This window comes from Giraffa tippelskirchi, chromosome 7 (assembly GCF_054371585.1).
Source record: "Giraffa tippelskirchi isolate mGirTip1 chromosome 7, T2T-mGirTip1v1.2.pri, whole genome shotgun sequence".
Lineage (NCBI taxonomy): Eukaryota > Metazoa > Chordata > Mammalia > Artiodactyla > Giraffidae > Giraffa > Giraffa tippelskirchi.
This window is the reverse complement of record NC_137281.1, coordinates 52822821-52836517: the sequence shown is the minus strand read 5'-3', so window position 1 is coordinate 52836517 and position 13697 is coordinate 52822821. Positions and strand designations below refer to the sequence as shown.

Sequence of the window (13697 nt, the reverse complement as noted above, 5' to 3'; positions counted from 1 at the left end):
AGAGAGAACATTCTAGATCAGAGGCCCAACAATGTGTACAGGCCTTCATGGGAAGGCACCTTGGAATTATGTGGAGACCAGGATGCCTGCAGTACAGAGAGGGAGGCTATGGTGAGTGGTTGGAGTGGAGGCTGGTGAGGGAGACCCTGGGAGGACTTCTTGACCCCCTAGTGATACAGACATGGCCCTTAGTCCTGCATCCACGTGGCTCCAAAATGCCCCCTCTAAGCAGAGAAATATCAAGACTCACCTTTTACTTGTACTGATCCAAGAGTGAGTGTTAAAGGGGCCCCGGTCTGGCTGACTTCCTCCGAGAAGACCTGCCCTGCTTTGTTCTGTCGACAGATGGCATCTTCCATCAAGGCCAGCAGTTGGTTGATGTTCATTGAGTTCGTGGAGTCCCAGCCCAAGAGAGGGTGTGGCAGCTTCAGAGCTTTGAACAGGGAGCTGACAAGTCTCCACAAATCCTGCAAGTCACCCAGTGGGAACAGGATGTGAGCTACAGGTAAGGGGACAGCAGAGTAATCAAGAGCACTCACCCTGGGGCTGGACAGTCTGGGTCTGATCCCAGGTCTGCCTACTAAGACATGATCTTGGACCACTTTGAGCTTCTGTTTTGTCCTGCATAAAATCTCTATTCTAGGATTTCAACTGACACATTTCAGGCTATATTCCTCAAAGTGTGGCACATGGTAGGTGCTCAATAAATGCTTAATGAGTGCATGAATATAGAGGGAATCCTTTCTGTGTACTTCCAGCCTGTGATCCGTAGTGAAAGTATAATATTTTGTACAGAATAGGTACCCAAAAAAGGTATCTGTGCATGTGTGAATGTATGTTGTAGGTCTATGCTTGCACATGTGTACATGTGTGTAAACATGTGTATCCATGCACACGTGTGAACATGTGTATGGGGATGTGTGCATATTGCTTGCATATATGTATGTGTTGTAGATGTGTCATGTGTATGAATGTGTACATGTTGCATGTGTGTAAGCATTCGTGTGGTACGTGTGTACATGTGTGCACTGTGAAGATGTACATTGTGTACATCTATACATGTTTGTGGATATATCCGTGGTTTGTGTGAATGTGCGTGCATGTGGCATGTGTGCATGCATGTGTACATGTCATGTACACATGTTTGCACATATGTGTATGTGCATGTGTGTGCAGCTGATGAATTTTAATGACTGATGCTGTCAGACAACATGGATTGCAGGCCTCAAACCCCAGTCCCCACCCCAACTTCTTCCCAGGCTAGAGGCCTCCTATGCTGCCGGGTTTGAGACTTGCCTTGGTCACTGCTTCGGGTGTCAGAAGGCCATCCTCCATGGGCTGTGTTGAGGCCGCCAGGCTGAGGTGCCTCCTGTCCCATTTCCCATCATTCTGTTCCTTGGCTACCCGAGGACGGGTGTTCCGAAAGATCTGAACGATCAGGAGGTTGATGGGGAACATGAGGAGTGAGCTCTCCAGCCCAATCATCACTTCCTGCCAAGTGAACTCGATTTGACCTGGGGCAGATGGAGGGCAGGGGTCAAGGAGAGAGTCCCCTCCACCCCTCCCAGAATGTGGCTGTGCAGCAAGGGTTAACCTTGCCTGAAGAGAGGTCTGCCCCTTGAATAGCTCTGAGGCTGGGGGTGGGGGTGACCCACTGAGCCCTTGGGATGTCCTGCCTAGTGGGTGTGCCTTTGTTTACCTGGTGTCTTGGGCCATCTGGTGTACTCTCTGCTAACAGTGTGATTTATGGTGGGGGCCTTGGTTTCCCTGTACCACCTCAATGTCTAGAGGAGCTGGAGTCTTAGGTCAGTCATCCAGGGTCGGCCATGTCTATGTTAGCGTGCCCCAGTAAAAACTAGACACTAAGGCTCAAGAGAGGATCCATGGTTGGCGTTACTCTGCGCATGTGATCACATATCTTTGTCTGGAGGAGTGAGTGCCATCCAGACTCCACTGGAAGCTGGGTGCCTAGTCTCCCATAGATCCTGCCCCACATGCCTCTTCCCTTTTCTGATTTTGATCTGTATCCTTTCTCTAATAATTATGAGTATAATGGCATGTCTGACTTCTGAGTCCTTCTAATGAGTATTGAACTTCAGGGTAGTCTTGGGACCTCTGGAATTGCATGCCATTTCTGGGGCAGTGACAGCTCATGTCTACCGCCAGTAGCCCTGATCTCCATGCCTTGAGAGTGGGAGTTACCCAAGTCCATCTTTTGCTCAGCTGGGTCCTTGGGGACACCCCAGAACATGATGCTGGTCAGCATGGTGCAGAGGAGCAGTGAGAAGCAGCAGGACACCTTCTGGACACGTGTGAAGTTGCTCCGAGCTGAGCTGCTGAAGATGGAGCACCAAATGTGGCCATCTTGGAAGCCTGTGGAGGTCTTCATGAAAAACAGGTGGCTGTGGACAGACCAGGGGAGAGGGACAGGCATTTAGGGAGACAGGAATAGGGGAGAAGCCTGGTCTCTTTGGAGCAATCCTAGACTGAGAGGGAGGATTTGTTTCTAAAATTCTTCATCTGTTTTTTTCTGTTATATAAGAAATACAACATCATAGTCGCATCATTTAGAATTAGTGATAGGGACTCTGGACAGAGTGGTTGGAACCCTGGACAGCCCTCTTACCTACTGTGTGACCTCAGGCAAGTTACTTTACTCTTCGTACCTCAGTTTACTTATCTGTAAAATGGGGGGGGGTTGTAAATAACAAAGTGCTTCACTGGATTGTTGAAAGGATTAAAAGTGATAAAAGCATTTGGCAAAGTAGCTGACATACAGGTGAGTATTCATCAGTGTTAGCAATAATTTTTGTTATAATTTTTATATAATAATAAAACTCTTAATATTATTTGCTTTGTTATAATTAGAGCATTAGAGAATAGTGGTTAAAAATCCCAGGTTTTGGATTCAGACTGAGTTGAGAGAGTAAAAATTGTGAGACAGGGTCTCAGAAAAGGCATCACATTCTTGTAAAGGATCTGTATTATTTCCCTGTGAGTAGAATGTTGTTCAACCTCAGGAGCTTTTCAAAGGCACAGATTCTGCTAATAGAGTGTCCAGAGCAGAGATTTCCTACTGTTGCTTGTTCTGATTGGTCAGTGCCAGCGCCCTCCAGGGTTGTATAACACTTTTGACTGTCACTCGAGGGAGTGTGGGTGCCCTGGACTCAGAGTAAAGGTGAAGAAAGAGAGAGAGGTCAGTTGCCAACAACAGTGACCATGTTATTTGTCTTATTCAGCAAATATTTGATGCCCCCAGTGCTGTGTCCCAGGCTGTCTGCTTGGCCCCAGGGATTCACAGGGATGAGAAGCTCCTGTCTTCAGAGAGCTCGTTGCCAGGTTTCTAGGCATCACGTGTGCTGATGCAGTTGAAGATAAGATCTGCTCCTGGAACTGAGTACTTAGCCTGAACCACACAGTGTGCCAAGCACATTACTACATCGTTCCATGGGACCTGGGGCCCCCTGTGGGGAAGGTGCATTGAATTGGTTAGTTTTCAGATACGGAAGCTGAGCTGGGGAGGTGTGGTGACTTATCCAAGGTCACACAGCAAGTCACCAGCAGGCGTGTAGGACTTTATGACCTGTGCCCACATCTGTTTTATGCCTCTGTTGGGGTCCAAGTCTCTCTGGTTCAGACTTCTTCCCCCTCGGAGGCTGAGCTGCTCCCAGTGGCAGCTGGGAGGAAATGTCGCCTTTCAGTAGATATACTAGAAGTAGACCGAATGCCTGTGTGTAGGAGAATTGTGGGTCATCCATTCTGTGGAATATCATGCAGCCAATAAGGAAAGTTTGACTCAGAAGTTTGACCCTCCTAGAAGGATGCGTGTGATATATTATTAAAGAAAAAAGGCAACATATTCAGAGTAACATGCTGTTTTAAAAGATATAAGATAAATGGCAATATGTGGTGTCTTGTGTGTGTGGGTGTACAGGCGTGTACATTTGTATCTGCTTATGTGTGTCTGGGGACAGGTGTGGAAGGATGCATGATAGGAAAGGGGATGAGGGAGTGAGTAAAGCATGGGAGATGCTAAAAAAACACATCTAGAGTAAAACAACGTGAAGAAGAGGCTCCAGGTGGCCAGACGTAGAATTGCCATCAGATCAGTCTGTTCACTCATATAAAAAAATATTATTCTGTGACATTTGTAAGGAAATTTGGATAACTGTTCCATAACTGTTATCACCATCTGAAGATAATTCTGTCTTGAAGGGTCCATGTCCCTCCAGGGCCCTTCCATCACAGCAAGAAAAACTGATTAATCTTTAATATCACACATTCAGAGCCACCAAGACCCGCAAGCTCAAACATGCTTTTATTTGGCTGAGACTGAATTATGATGCAACTCCTCTAGAGATGAAATAACAAAGTAAAAGAGCATTTGCTTTAAAGAAAAAAGAACAGTACCTGAATTGTTTCCTGTCCTCCTCTGTGGCCACCGGAAATACCTTGTCAAGGACACAGTCTCCAACATCGATGGACAGCCATGAGTTGCAGAGGAAGTACCACTTACGGTCCATTGCCAGGTCATGCACCAGCACCCGGCTTACATACCTGGAGGGGACCCACAGTTTTGAGGATAATGTTAGGCAGATAAGATGTCTTTGGACCCCGTGAAGATAATGTTAATATATTGCAGACCTGAGCCCAAGAACGAGAACTCCTAAAAAGAGACTTTGTATTTTTCTTCATTGCTGTTAGTGCCTTAATCAAAATGCCCCAAACATTGGGTGAATTTGGCCTCATATGAGGAATTCAGCTAATGTAGACCACCAGCTTGGAGGCTGCCAAGTTTTCACAGATATGCTTCAAGAGCATGCATTCTGAAACTGTGAACCTTATTATGTAGGGCAGCAAGCCCAAGGTCACCATCCTGATACAAGCAAAGAAAGTGGAGTTGTTTGGATTGTGTGTCCAGGGGGGTGCAGGTTTGAGCACACAAACCTGGTCCACCCCGGGCCTCCATCCAGAGAATGGGCCTGCCCTCCATCTGGGACTCAGGGCTCTATGGTGATCATCAAATCTGATTTAGATCTTTGAGGCCCAGGGAAGAAATGAAGTCATCTTGCCTCTGCTGGGAGGTCAGATTCAGCAGCAGCTATTTTCCCTGTTGCCTTACAGGGAAATGAGACTAATGATATCAATAGGCACTCTTTTTTTTTTTTTAACTATCTACTTTTATGTTTTATTTATTTAAAAATAATTTTATTTATTTTTATTTTTGGCTGTGCTGGATCTTTGTTGCTGTATGGGCTTTTCTCTAGTTGTAGCAAGTGGGGGCTACTCTTGGTTGCAGTAGGTGGGCCTCTCATTGCAGTGGCTTCTCCTGTTGTGGGGCGTGGGTTCTAGGGCACTCGGCCTTCAGTAGTTGTGGCTCCAGGGCTCTAGAGCTCAGGCTCAAAAGTTGTGGTGCATGGGCTTAGTTGCTCTGAGGCATGTGGGATCTTTCCAGATCAGGGATCGAACCTGTGTCTCCTACATTGGCAGGGGGATTCTTTACCACTGAGCCTCGAGGGAAGCCCAGTAGACACTCTTTATTGACCATTTACTGCACAGTGGGGATTATGCTAAGAAGCTCTTGACATGCATTTTCTCCTTTCATGGAGGATAGTCCCCATCAGGTATGTAAGACCAACCTCTATTGAGGTCACACACCCTCCTGAGGTGGCTGACATCCAGTGCCCATTGGGTGAGACGCCTGGGTGTGATCAAGACCTGGACACCTCAACCCAACTCAGCACAGCTCCAGAGCTCCCTGTGTGATCAGCTGAGCTGCCTTTGGGCTGCATCAAAGCTCTTCTGCCCATCCTGCTTGCTTCCCTCCCTGTCCAGGGGCTGATCCCAGGCATCCCTTGAATAAACACCTTCCATATTCAACTTCATCTCAGAGTCTGCATCCTAGGAACCAACCCTCAGCTGAGGGTCTTAATCCTTTAGATGAGTCAAGGACAGTCGTTGAAATGCTGTATTTTCTGAAAGCTGCCAGCCACCAGCGAATGTTCAGGCTGGAGGCCACTCATCTGGGCCTCAGACAATATGGGGAGGAGTCTTGGCTCTGAGCTTGCCAGTTGTGTGACCTTGGGCAAGTCAGTTCATCTTTCCCAAGCTTAGATTCACCCACTTATAAAACAAGGATAATAACAGCACTTATCCCAGAGGGTCAGTGAGCATCCAGTGAGGAAAGCACAGGAGGAATTAGCTTAGTGCTCTGCAGTGGAGCTGTTCTCACATCTTTTCCTGGAGAATCACCCGGTGTCTCATCTACTCTCCTCATATTGGGCAGGATTTGTCATTAGAGTAGGCATCTACCCCCATTTTATAGATGGGGAAACTGAGAGCTAAATGAGAGACCGAGCATTATGTGTGGCCTGTGGACTGATGGGCCTCTCTAACCCTTGGTTTCCTCATCTGTGAAATAGGGATCCATTCTATGTTTTCTTACAGAGGCTCATGAGGATCAGCACGGCAGCACATGCACAGTGCCCAGCCTTGGACCTGGTGCTTAGTAGGTCCCTGTGGTTTTCCCACCCCTGACTCACCAGGATGGCTGGTCCCCTGAGTTGTCATGCCATAGTCGCAGGCTCCTCAGCTCCCCCAGGGGAAACAGGGTGGAGAGCAAGAAGACATCCACTCCCCCTCGCTCAAAAACCGGGATGTCAGGGTCTGACAGGTGGTGGGGCTCACTCTCTCCATCCAGGCCATATAGGGTGACAGTCACCTGAAATCCAGAAGCCAGGAGTGGCCAAATCTGCATGGTAACTGAGCCCCATGTTTCACTGGAGGTGTCTGAAAACCAATGAAACCCAACGAGGCTCAGCCTTTTCTCCTCCTTTCCTCCCACCTTGGGCCTGCCTGAGTTATTTTTCAGTTGTATTAAGATTTGGGGTGACACTATCTGTATGCACATCTTTGAGATGAGCTGTTCTCATAAAATGCTTCCTGATGAACTTTTCAGACTTCCCGTCTTCCCGTCTATTTATTTGAAAGGGCCGTAGGGCAGGAACTGGTTTTTCTCCGTAATGACTATATTCTCAGGGCTCCCAGAGTTCCCAGTATTGAGACAGGAATGAATGACTGCCCATTACTTTGAAAATACGTATTCCCAGGCCCCATCCAGACCTACCAAGAATACTGGGCACAGGAGTCTGTATTTTTTTGAAGCCCTGCAGGTGCTGCTGGTGGCCATGCCTGATTACCTGAGCCCAAACCAACTACAGCAGGTATCACTATGCCCCACTGATATCCATCCCTCAGCCTCACCACTGTGTTGTTCCCCTGTCCCACTGCCATCTGCTGTGTCTCTTGCCCTGCGGGTTTCTTGGCTGTCAGAGCAGCAGGTGGAAGGTAGCAGAGAATTAATGGCCCCTGCAAGTGTTTCCGGAGAAGGCAATGGCACCCCACTCCAGTACTCTTGCCTGGAAAATCCCATGGATGGAGGAGCCTGGTAGGCTACAGTCCATGGGGTCGCTAAGAGTCGGACACGACTGAGCGACTTCACTTTCCCTTTTCCCTTTCATGCACTGGAGAAGGAAATGGCAACCCACTCCAGTATTCTTGCCTGGAGAATCCCAGGGACGGGGGAGCCTGGTGGGCTGCCGTCTATGGGGTCGCACAGAGTCGGACACGACTGAAGCGATTTAGCAGCAGCAGCAGCAGCAGCAAGTGTTTCCACCAATGACTGGTGGGATTGGTGGATAAACAACCCAGTTCACTCAGTCCTCTGCTGGGTTAACTTTGAGGCCCACGTTCTTCACTGCTTTCTGGAGTTCCCCAGTGGGATTGGGCTACAGTTGCCCACAGGGGTAGTGGGTTTGATTATGAGTTCTTTGTTCCTTCCCTTCCCTACCTGGCTTCCCACTCCTCTATGGGGTGCCCTGGAATCCCCTCTCAAATCAACTACTTGTGCTTGAATCCTTGTTTCAGAGTCAGCTTCTAAAGCAGAGTCTCTTGGTCAGATAGTTCCTTGCTCTGGGCCTTTCCTGTGTGCTATAGGATGTTTGGCATCATCCTTGGCCTCCACTCACTGGTGCCAGTAGCATCTCTTCCTCTCCCAAGTTGGGACAACCAGAAACACTTCCAAAATTACTAGCCATCCCTGGGGGCCAACCATTTGAGAACCGCTGTACCAGGAGAACCCAACTAAGAGGTATCAATTGACATGTGAAATGGGGAGCCATGAAATGGCCTGTGGATCACACGCTTTCACTCTAGGAAGGTCAGTTCCTTGTATCAAACAGAAGTGGGGTGGGTGTTTCATTAGATGGATGAAAGTGATTCCTGCAATTATTCAGCAAATAGTTACTGAGCACTTACTCTGCATTAGATAGCTGATTGAGGCACTGAGGTGCAGCAATTAAAAAAAAAACGTATTTAATTCAAATAAAAATAAATATATACACAACCAAAAATAAGATTTAAATAAGACTCAAAAAGTAAACAGTAAGTGGACACATGCCATGCTCTCATGGAGCCTAATACCATTTTAAAAAAATTAATGGAGGAACTTCCCTAGTGGTTCAGTGGCTGAGACTCTGAGCTCCCAATGCAAGGGGTTCCATCCCTAGTCAGGGAACTAGATCTTGAATGCCACAACTAAGAGTTTTTGTGCTGCAGTGAAGATAGAAGATCCCGCAAGCTACAACTAAGACCTAGTGCAGCTAAATAAATAAATAAATATTTTTTTAAAAAGACCCAGATCAACGGAGCTTTCTTCAGCACAGTACACACAGTATCCGTGGTTCTCAAACTATGTTCCATGGAGCACAGTTTCAGTAAAGGAAGCTTGGAGGCTGCTGTGAGGGATGGTACATTCTGATGAAGGACATGACGCAGGGCAGACTTAACTAAGGATGCTGAGACATGACAGAAACAACCTGCTGTATGCTCCACAACTAAACTTTTAAGGATTTTGGAGAATCCATAAACAAATGAAATCATGGCTTCACTACCTTTAGTCAGCCTTTCAAGGACAGCCTGACCTCTTAGCTGGATGCCAGCTAATCTGTTTTCCTCAAAAATGTAATTCGAGGTTCTTTTTCAAATGGTTGCCATTGTTTCTTTCTTTCTTTTCTCCCTTTTCTCCTAAAAATTCTTTTTTCCCCTTTGTTCATTGGTAGCAGTCTACTGACTGTTCTGCATATGTGAGCACATTTTAGTGCAGTTAACTAGCATCTGAATTATCCTTTAGTAGGGTTAAATGAGAAGACCAGTGAGTAAAGTGATGGTGGTAGCTTAGTCTCTAAGTAGTGTCCAACTCTTAAAACCCCATGGACTGTAGCCTGCCAGGCTCCTTTGTCCATGGGATTTCCCAGGCAAGAATGCTGGAATGGGTTGCCATTTCCTTCTCCAGGGGATCTTCCCAGCCCAGGGACTGAACCTACATCTCTTGCATCTCCTACATTGGCAGGCAGATTCTTTACCAACTGAGCCACCAGGGAAGCAGCACCAGACCCCAGATCTCCCTTAATCCACTCCTCCTTTATCTTTTTAAATATAGGGGCTTAGGGTATTATTTTTGTCTAGCAAAAAGATACTTTTCTCCAAAAAAATCAGAAGTTAAAAAAAAAAGCCTACAACAAAATCCATTGTGCTAAAGTAACTCAACAACTGACTGGCAAGCTCTTTGCTGTGTGGTACATGCTAATTGACCAAGGGGTCTTGTAAGTCAAGTACCTTTGAGGAAGTGGCTGCCCTCCTCCGGTGTCCGGTGTAGACTGTCACCAGGTAGTGGTACCGAGCAAAGGGGTCGTTGTCCTCCAGCACTGTGACCTTTATCTGGACAGAAGGATGGCATTAGGAGGGCTCTGCTTTGTGGGATCATCCACCACACATGTAGCCAGGAGTGAGTTTGGTGTTCATGACAATTAAAGGGGGGAAGCACAATTATGTCTGCTATTGATTCATTCCATCAGGTAAGAACTGTTCTTTATAAAAGCAGGGTTTCAAGTGAAAACCAAAACTTTTAAAATAAAAAATATACACTCATTATTAAATATGACCCAAAGTAGTCAAATTGGAAATGAACTTGGTATTAAGCTGAGAATGTTTGATGTTTGAGCTGATAAATACAAACTCTGTTCATAAATGATTTTTCATAACATTGGTAACCAGATTGTTTCTCTAAGGAAATTTAAAAAGAATGAATGTTGTTTTAGCAAAAAACAAATAGCTGGAGTTGGTCAGAGGCTACAGAGGGCTGGGCAGTGATGAGCTGCCCAGATCTATTGTCAGTGGAGGGCTGTTGTCTTAGTTGCCAAGGTGGTGTTGTCAGGGATGCAAGTCACCTCTGTCAAAGTCATGCACCTCCTAGGGAAGCTGATATCTAAGGACAGATTGGTGCATTGCCAAAGATCAAGACCTGGGCTTCTCAGCATAGTTCAGGACAATTCCAGAGCTCCTCAAGGGGTCAGTCAACTATCAGTAGGCTGCATCCTAGCTTGACTTCTCCCCCTGCCCATCCTACCTTCTTCCTTCCCTGCCCCAGGCTGATCCCAAGCACTTCTTGATAAACACCCTGTATATTCAACTCCATCTGAGGGTCTGCTCCCCAGGAACCAACCTACAGCTGAGGGACTTAAAATATTAGTGTTAAACTTCTTGGGCAAATCAAAGACAACAGTATAAATGGGGCAACTATTATCTTTTTAGGTTTCATACCATCTTCACATCCTGAGAGGTGTTGCTGTATGTAGGGAGGGTAGGCAGTGTTGAAAGGTTCAGTGCGTTCTTATATTCATTTATGTGCTCACTCACTCATGAGTATTTATTGAAGGCTCCTGTGGGTCAGATGTGATGCATGTATCAGAAAAAGAATCAGAACTTTGTTGTCACAGTTGGTCACTGCTTGATCTTCTTTCTACCCTCAGACCTGACTTATCTTCAGGCAAATCTGGGTTTGAATTCTGGCTCCTGGGAGGTGACTTTAGACTAGTTAATTGCCCTCTCTGCTCCTCTCTTGCTTCCTCTGTAAAATGATAGAGGTACTGTGCAGGCCTGGGTTGTTCAAACCCCAGACATTCCAAAGAAAGGACTGCTTTTGGCAAGCTCCTGGAAGATAACCTCTAAGTCCTTGAAATATTCTGCATTATCAGGGTGTCTGACTACCCGGGGCCTTGGGCCACCCTAGGCATTTTGTGCTAACAGTCTGATCTGTGGTGAGAGATTTGGGCCATGCTCTGTCAGTCTGACCTGGGCAGGGATGAGGGGCAGTGGATGCTGGAGACTAAAGGCATTCATCCAGGTGCCATACTTATGAGACTGACCCCTAGTAAAACCAAGGTTTGGGGAGCTTCCCTGGTGGGCAATACATCACATGTGCTGTTGTACATCGTTGCTAGAAGAATTCATCTGTCTGTAGGGCTCCATGGGGAGAGGACAGTTAGAATCTTTTGCCTGATCTCTCTTGGACCCTTCCTTATGCTGATTTTAATCTGCGCTTTTTCACTGTAATAAACTGTAACCATGAGGATAATAGCTTTTTAAAGTTCTGTGTGTCCTTCTAGCAAATCATTGAATTTGAGGGTGGTTTAGGGGTCTCTCAACATCAGTAGCCTCCCCCTTGGTGCTGTTGTGAGCATTAAGTGGGAATAGTACCTGGCACACAGTAGATCCTCAATAAGTGGTCAGTTTTATAATCCTCCTGATAATTTGATAAACAAGAACATTTTACAGGTAAAGAGGCTGAGGGGCCAGCTTACCAGAGATGACTCCAGGGATCAAGGCCTGGACTTGCAGCTGGCCCCTCAGCTCCCCACCAGGGCACCATTCTCTGGAGCTCCTGCAAGGGGACTGCTCACCCCCTGCTGTTCCTGTGGATCATGCCACCTCACCTTGGCTTGATCCTGAGCATCCTTCCTCCTCGCCCAGATCACCACCAGCAGGTAGGCCACACAGAGGCAGCTCACGGTGGTCACGACCACAGGGTTGTCCTCAAAAGTGGCAAAGAGCTTAGCAGTCTGACGTACGTCCACAGCATTGGGCATCACCAGGAATGTGCTCCCAAAGAAGGTGAGGTGGTTGCAGAGGCAGTGAGTCTGCGAGAGGGTGGTCCGCGGCCCCACCTGCAACCACAGAGAGGCCCTAGTGAAAGCACTCGCGGAGCATATCTTCCCCGCCCATGGGAGGAGAGCAGTGAGGAGTGGACCCTATCCTGGGGAGGGCTGGGAGACTGCTGAAGGCCAGCTTCAGGATTCTCTTTGGGCTTTTTTATTTAGTTAAACATTAATTTTTAAATATAGTGAATTATGTCTTGTAGGGGGCTCACCTGGTGGCTCAGACGGTAAAGAATCTGCTTGCAATGCCCGAGACCCAGGTTCGATCCCTGAATTGGGAAGATACCTTGAAGAAGGGAATAGCTACCCACTCCAGTGTTCTTGCCTGGAGAATTCCAGGGACAGAGGAGCCTGACAGACTACAGCCCGTGAGGTCGCAAAGAGTCAGGCGTGACTGAGTGACTTAACGCTTACACATGTCTGTAATAAGCATTTTTGCACCTGTCCTTCTCAGTGGTGACCGTGTCCATCTTGCCAGTCTGCTTTGCCTTTTTGGATAGGAAGTATTAGGGGTAAAGCCAAAATGCCCTCTGTCCCCCAGCCTCCTCCAGAAGCAGCCGCTGCTGCGTGTTTGGTGTGTATCCTTCCCAGTACTCTCTCCCACCTGGTGCTCACTCACCAGAGAGGTATTTGTGGGGTGCTGTTTCTAGGCCAGGCAATGGGCAAGGTGCTGAGAGGACATGCAGGGTGACCAACTCATCTCAGTTTGCCAGGGACCTCTCTGCTTCTCAGACTGAAAGTCTTGAATCCTGGGAGCCCCCTGAGTCCCAGGCAGACTGAGACAGTGGGTTATCTTACACTGAAGGAAAAAACAGCAGAGATCAGGGGAACCATGGCAAGAAAACAGGAAGGACAAATATTCACATCCTAAGCTGGTTCTCAGCAATAGAAAAGAATTCTCTAAATTTTACCCACTTTAGACCTGGGGACCTGTGGCCCCTGTCCCAGGCTCATGTTTTGAAGGGTCCCACTCTAGCCATCCTAGGGCTGTGCCCTTGCGCACAGCATAAAGAGTTGTGGGGGCAGAGGGAACATGCCCACCACAGCACATACAACCCAGCACGGACCAGGGCGAGATCCTTGGTGACCCTGAGAAAGAGCCCCCACTTAAACTTTGCACTCCAGATGCCTCATTTGTCTTACCTAATCCTGACCCTAGGACCCCCACTTTTAGGCTGTGGTCTGGGGACTTGGACCTCAGAATTCCCTCCTCCAGGGCCTGCCCAGACCCATTCCTCAGGATCATCCTTCTATGGAGGACTGGCTACTGGTGTGGCCACCCATGGGCACAAGAGTGGCAAAACATGTGGAAATGGGGCATGTAGATGGAGCTTGGGCTTGGGGTCCTTGTGGTATGGGGACTGAGGTTAGGGGAGAGAGAGAAAGGAATGAAGCTGGGGAGGACACTCTATCTGGCTCTTAATTCATTTTGTGCACTTAGCGGCAAGGCTTCCCTTGCAGCCTAAGGCCTTCCTTAGCTTGCAATCCACCCAGGGCTATTTGGAAGGTGTAGATTTCATTCAGACCCACAACCCAGCACTACTTTTTCATTCCAGGGTCCACCATGAGGTGGTAAGGTAGGAGACAACAGAAAATACTGGCATGTGGAAAGTTCTTTGCCCAACACCTGGTTAGGAAGAACTT

General features: G+C 47.5%; 2 protein-coding genes across 4 annotated transcripts in view; one reads left to right on the top strand and one right to left on the bottom strand.

Moving 5' to 3' along the window:
• Positions 1–13697, top strand: part of BCO1 (beta-carotene oxygenase 1) — a 166873-nt gene that overhangs the window by 47786 nt on the left and 105390 nt on the right. For both annotated transcript variants that reach the window (XR_014060459.1, XR_014060460.1), the window contains exon 6: positions 346–505. The gene's annotated coding sequence lies outside the window, so the exon portion shown is untranslated. The remainder of the gene's footprint in view (positions 1–345; positions 506–13697) is intronic.
• LOC145514782 (polycystin-1-like protein 2) overlaps positions 1–13697 on the bottom strand; it is a 102436-nt gene that overhangs the window by 26085 nt on the left and 62654 nt on the right. For both annotated transcript variants that reach the window (XM_081513550.1, XM_081513551.1), the window contains exons 24-30: positions 11832–12062; positions 9676–9777; positions 6543–6721; positions 4411–4557; positions 2203–2402; positions 1297–1514; positions 251–467 (exon numbers count right to left, since the gene is read on the bottom strand). In XM_081513550.1, coding sequence (XP_081369676.1) covers positions 251–467; positions 1297–1514; positions 2203–2402; positions 4411–4557; positions 6543–6721; positions 9676–9777; positions 11832–12062 — 1294 coding nt within the window. The remainder of the gene's footprint in view (positions 1–250; positions 468–1296; positions 1515–2202; positions 2403–4410; positions 4558–6542; positions 6722–9675; positions 9778–11831; positions 12063–13697) is intronic.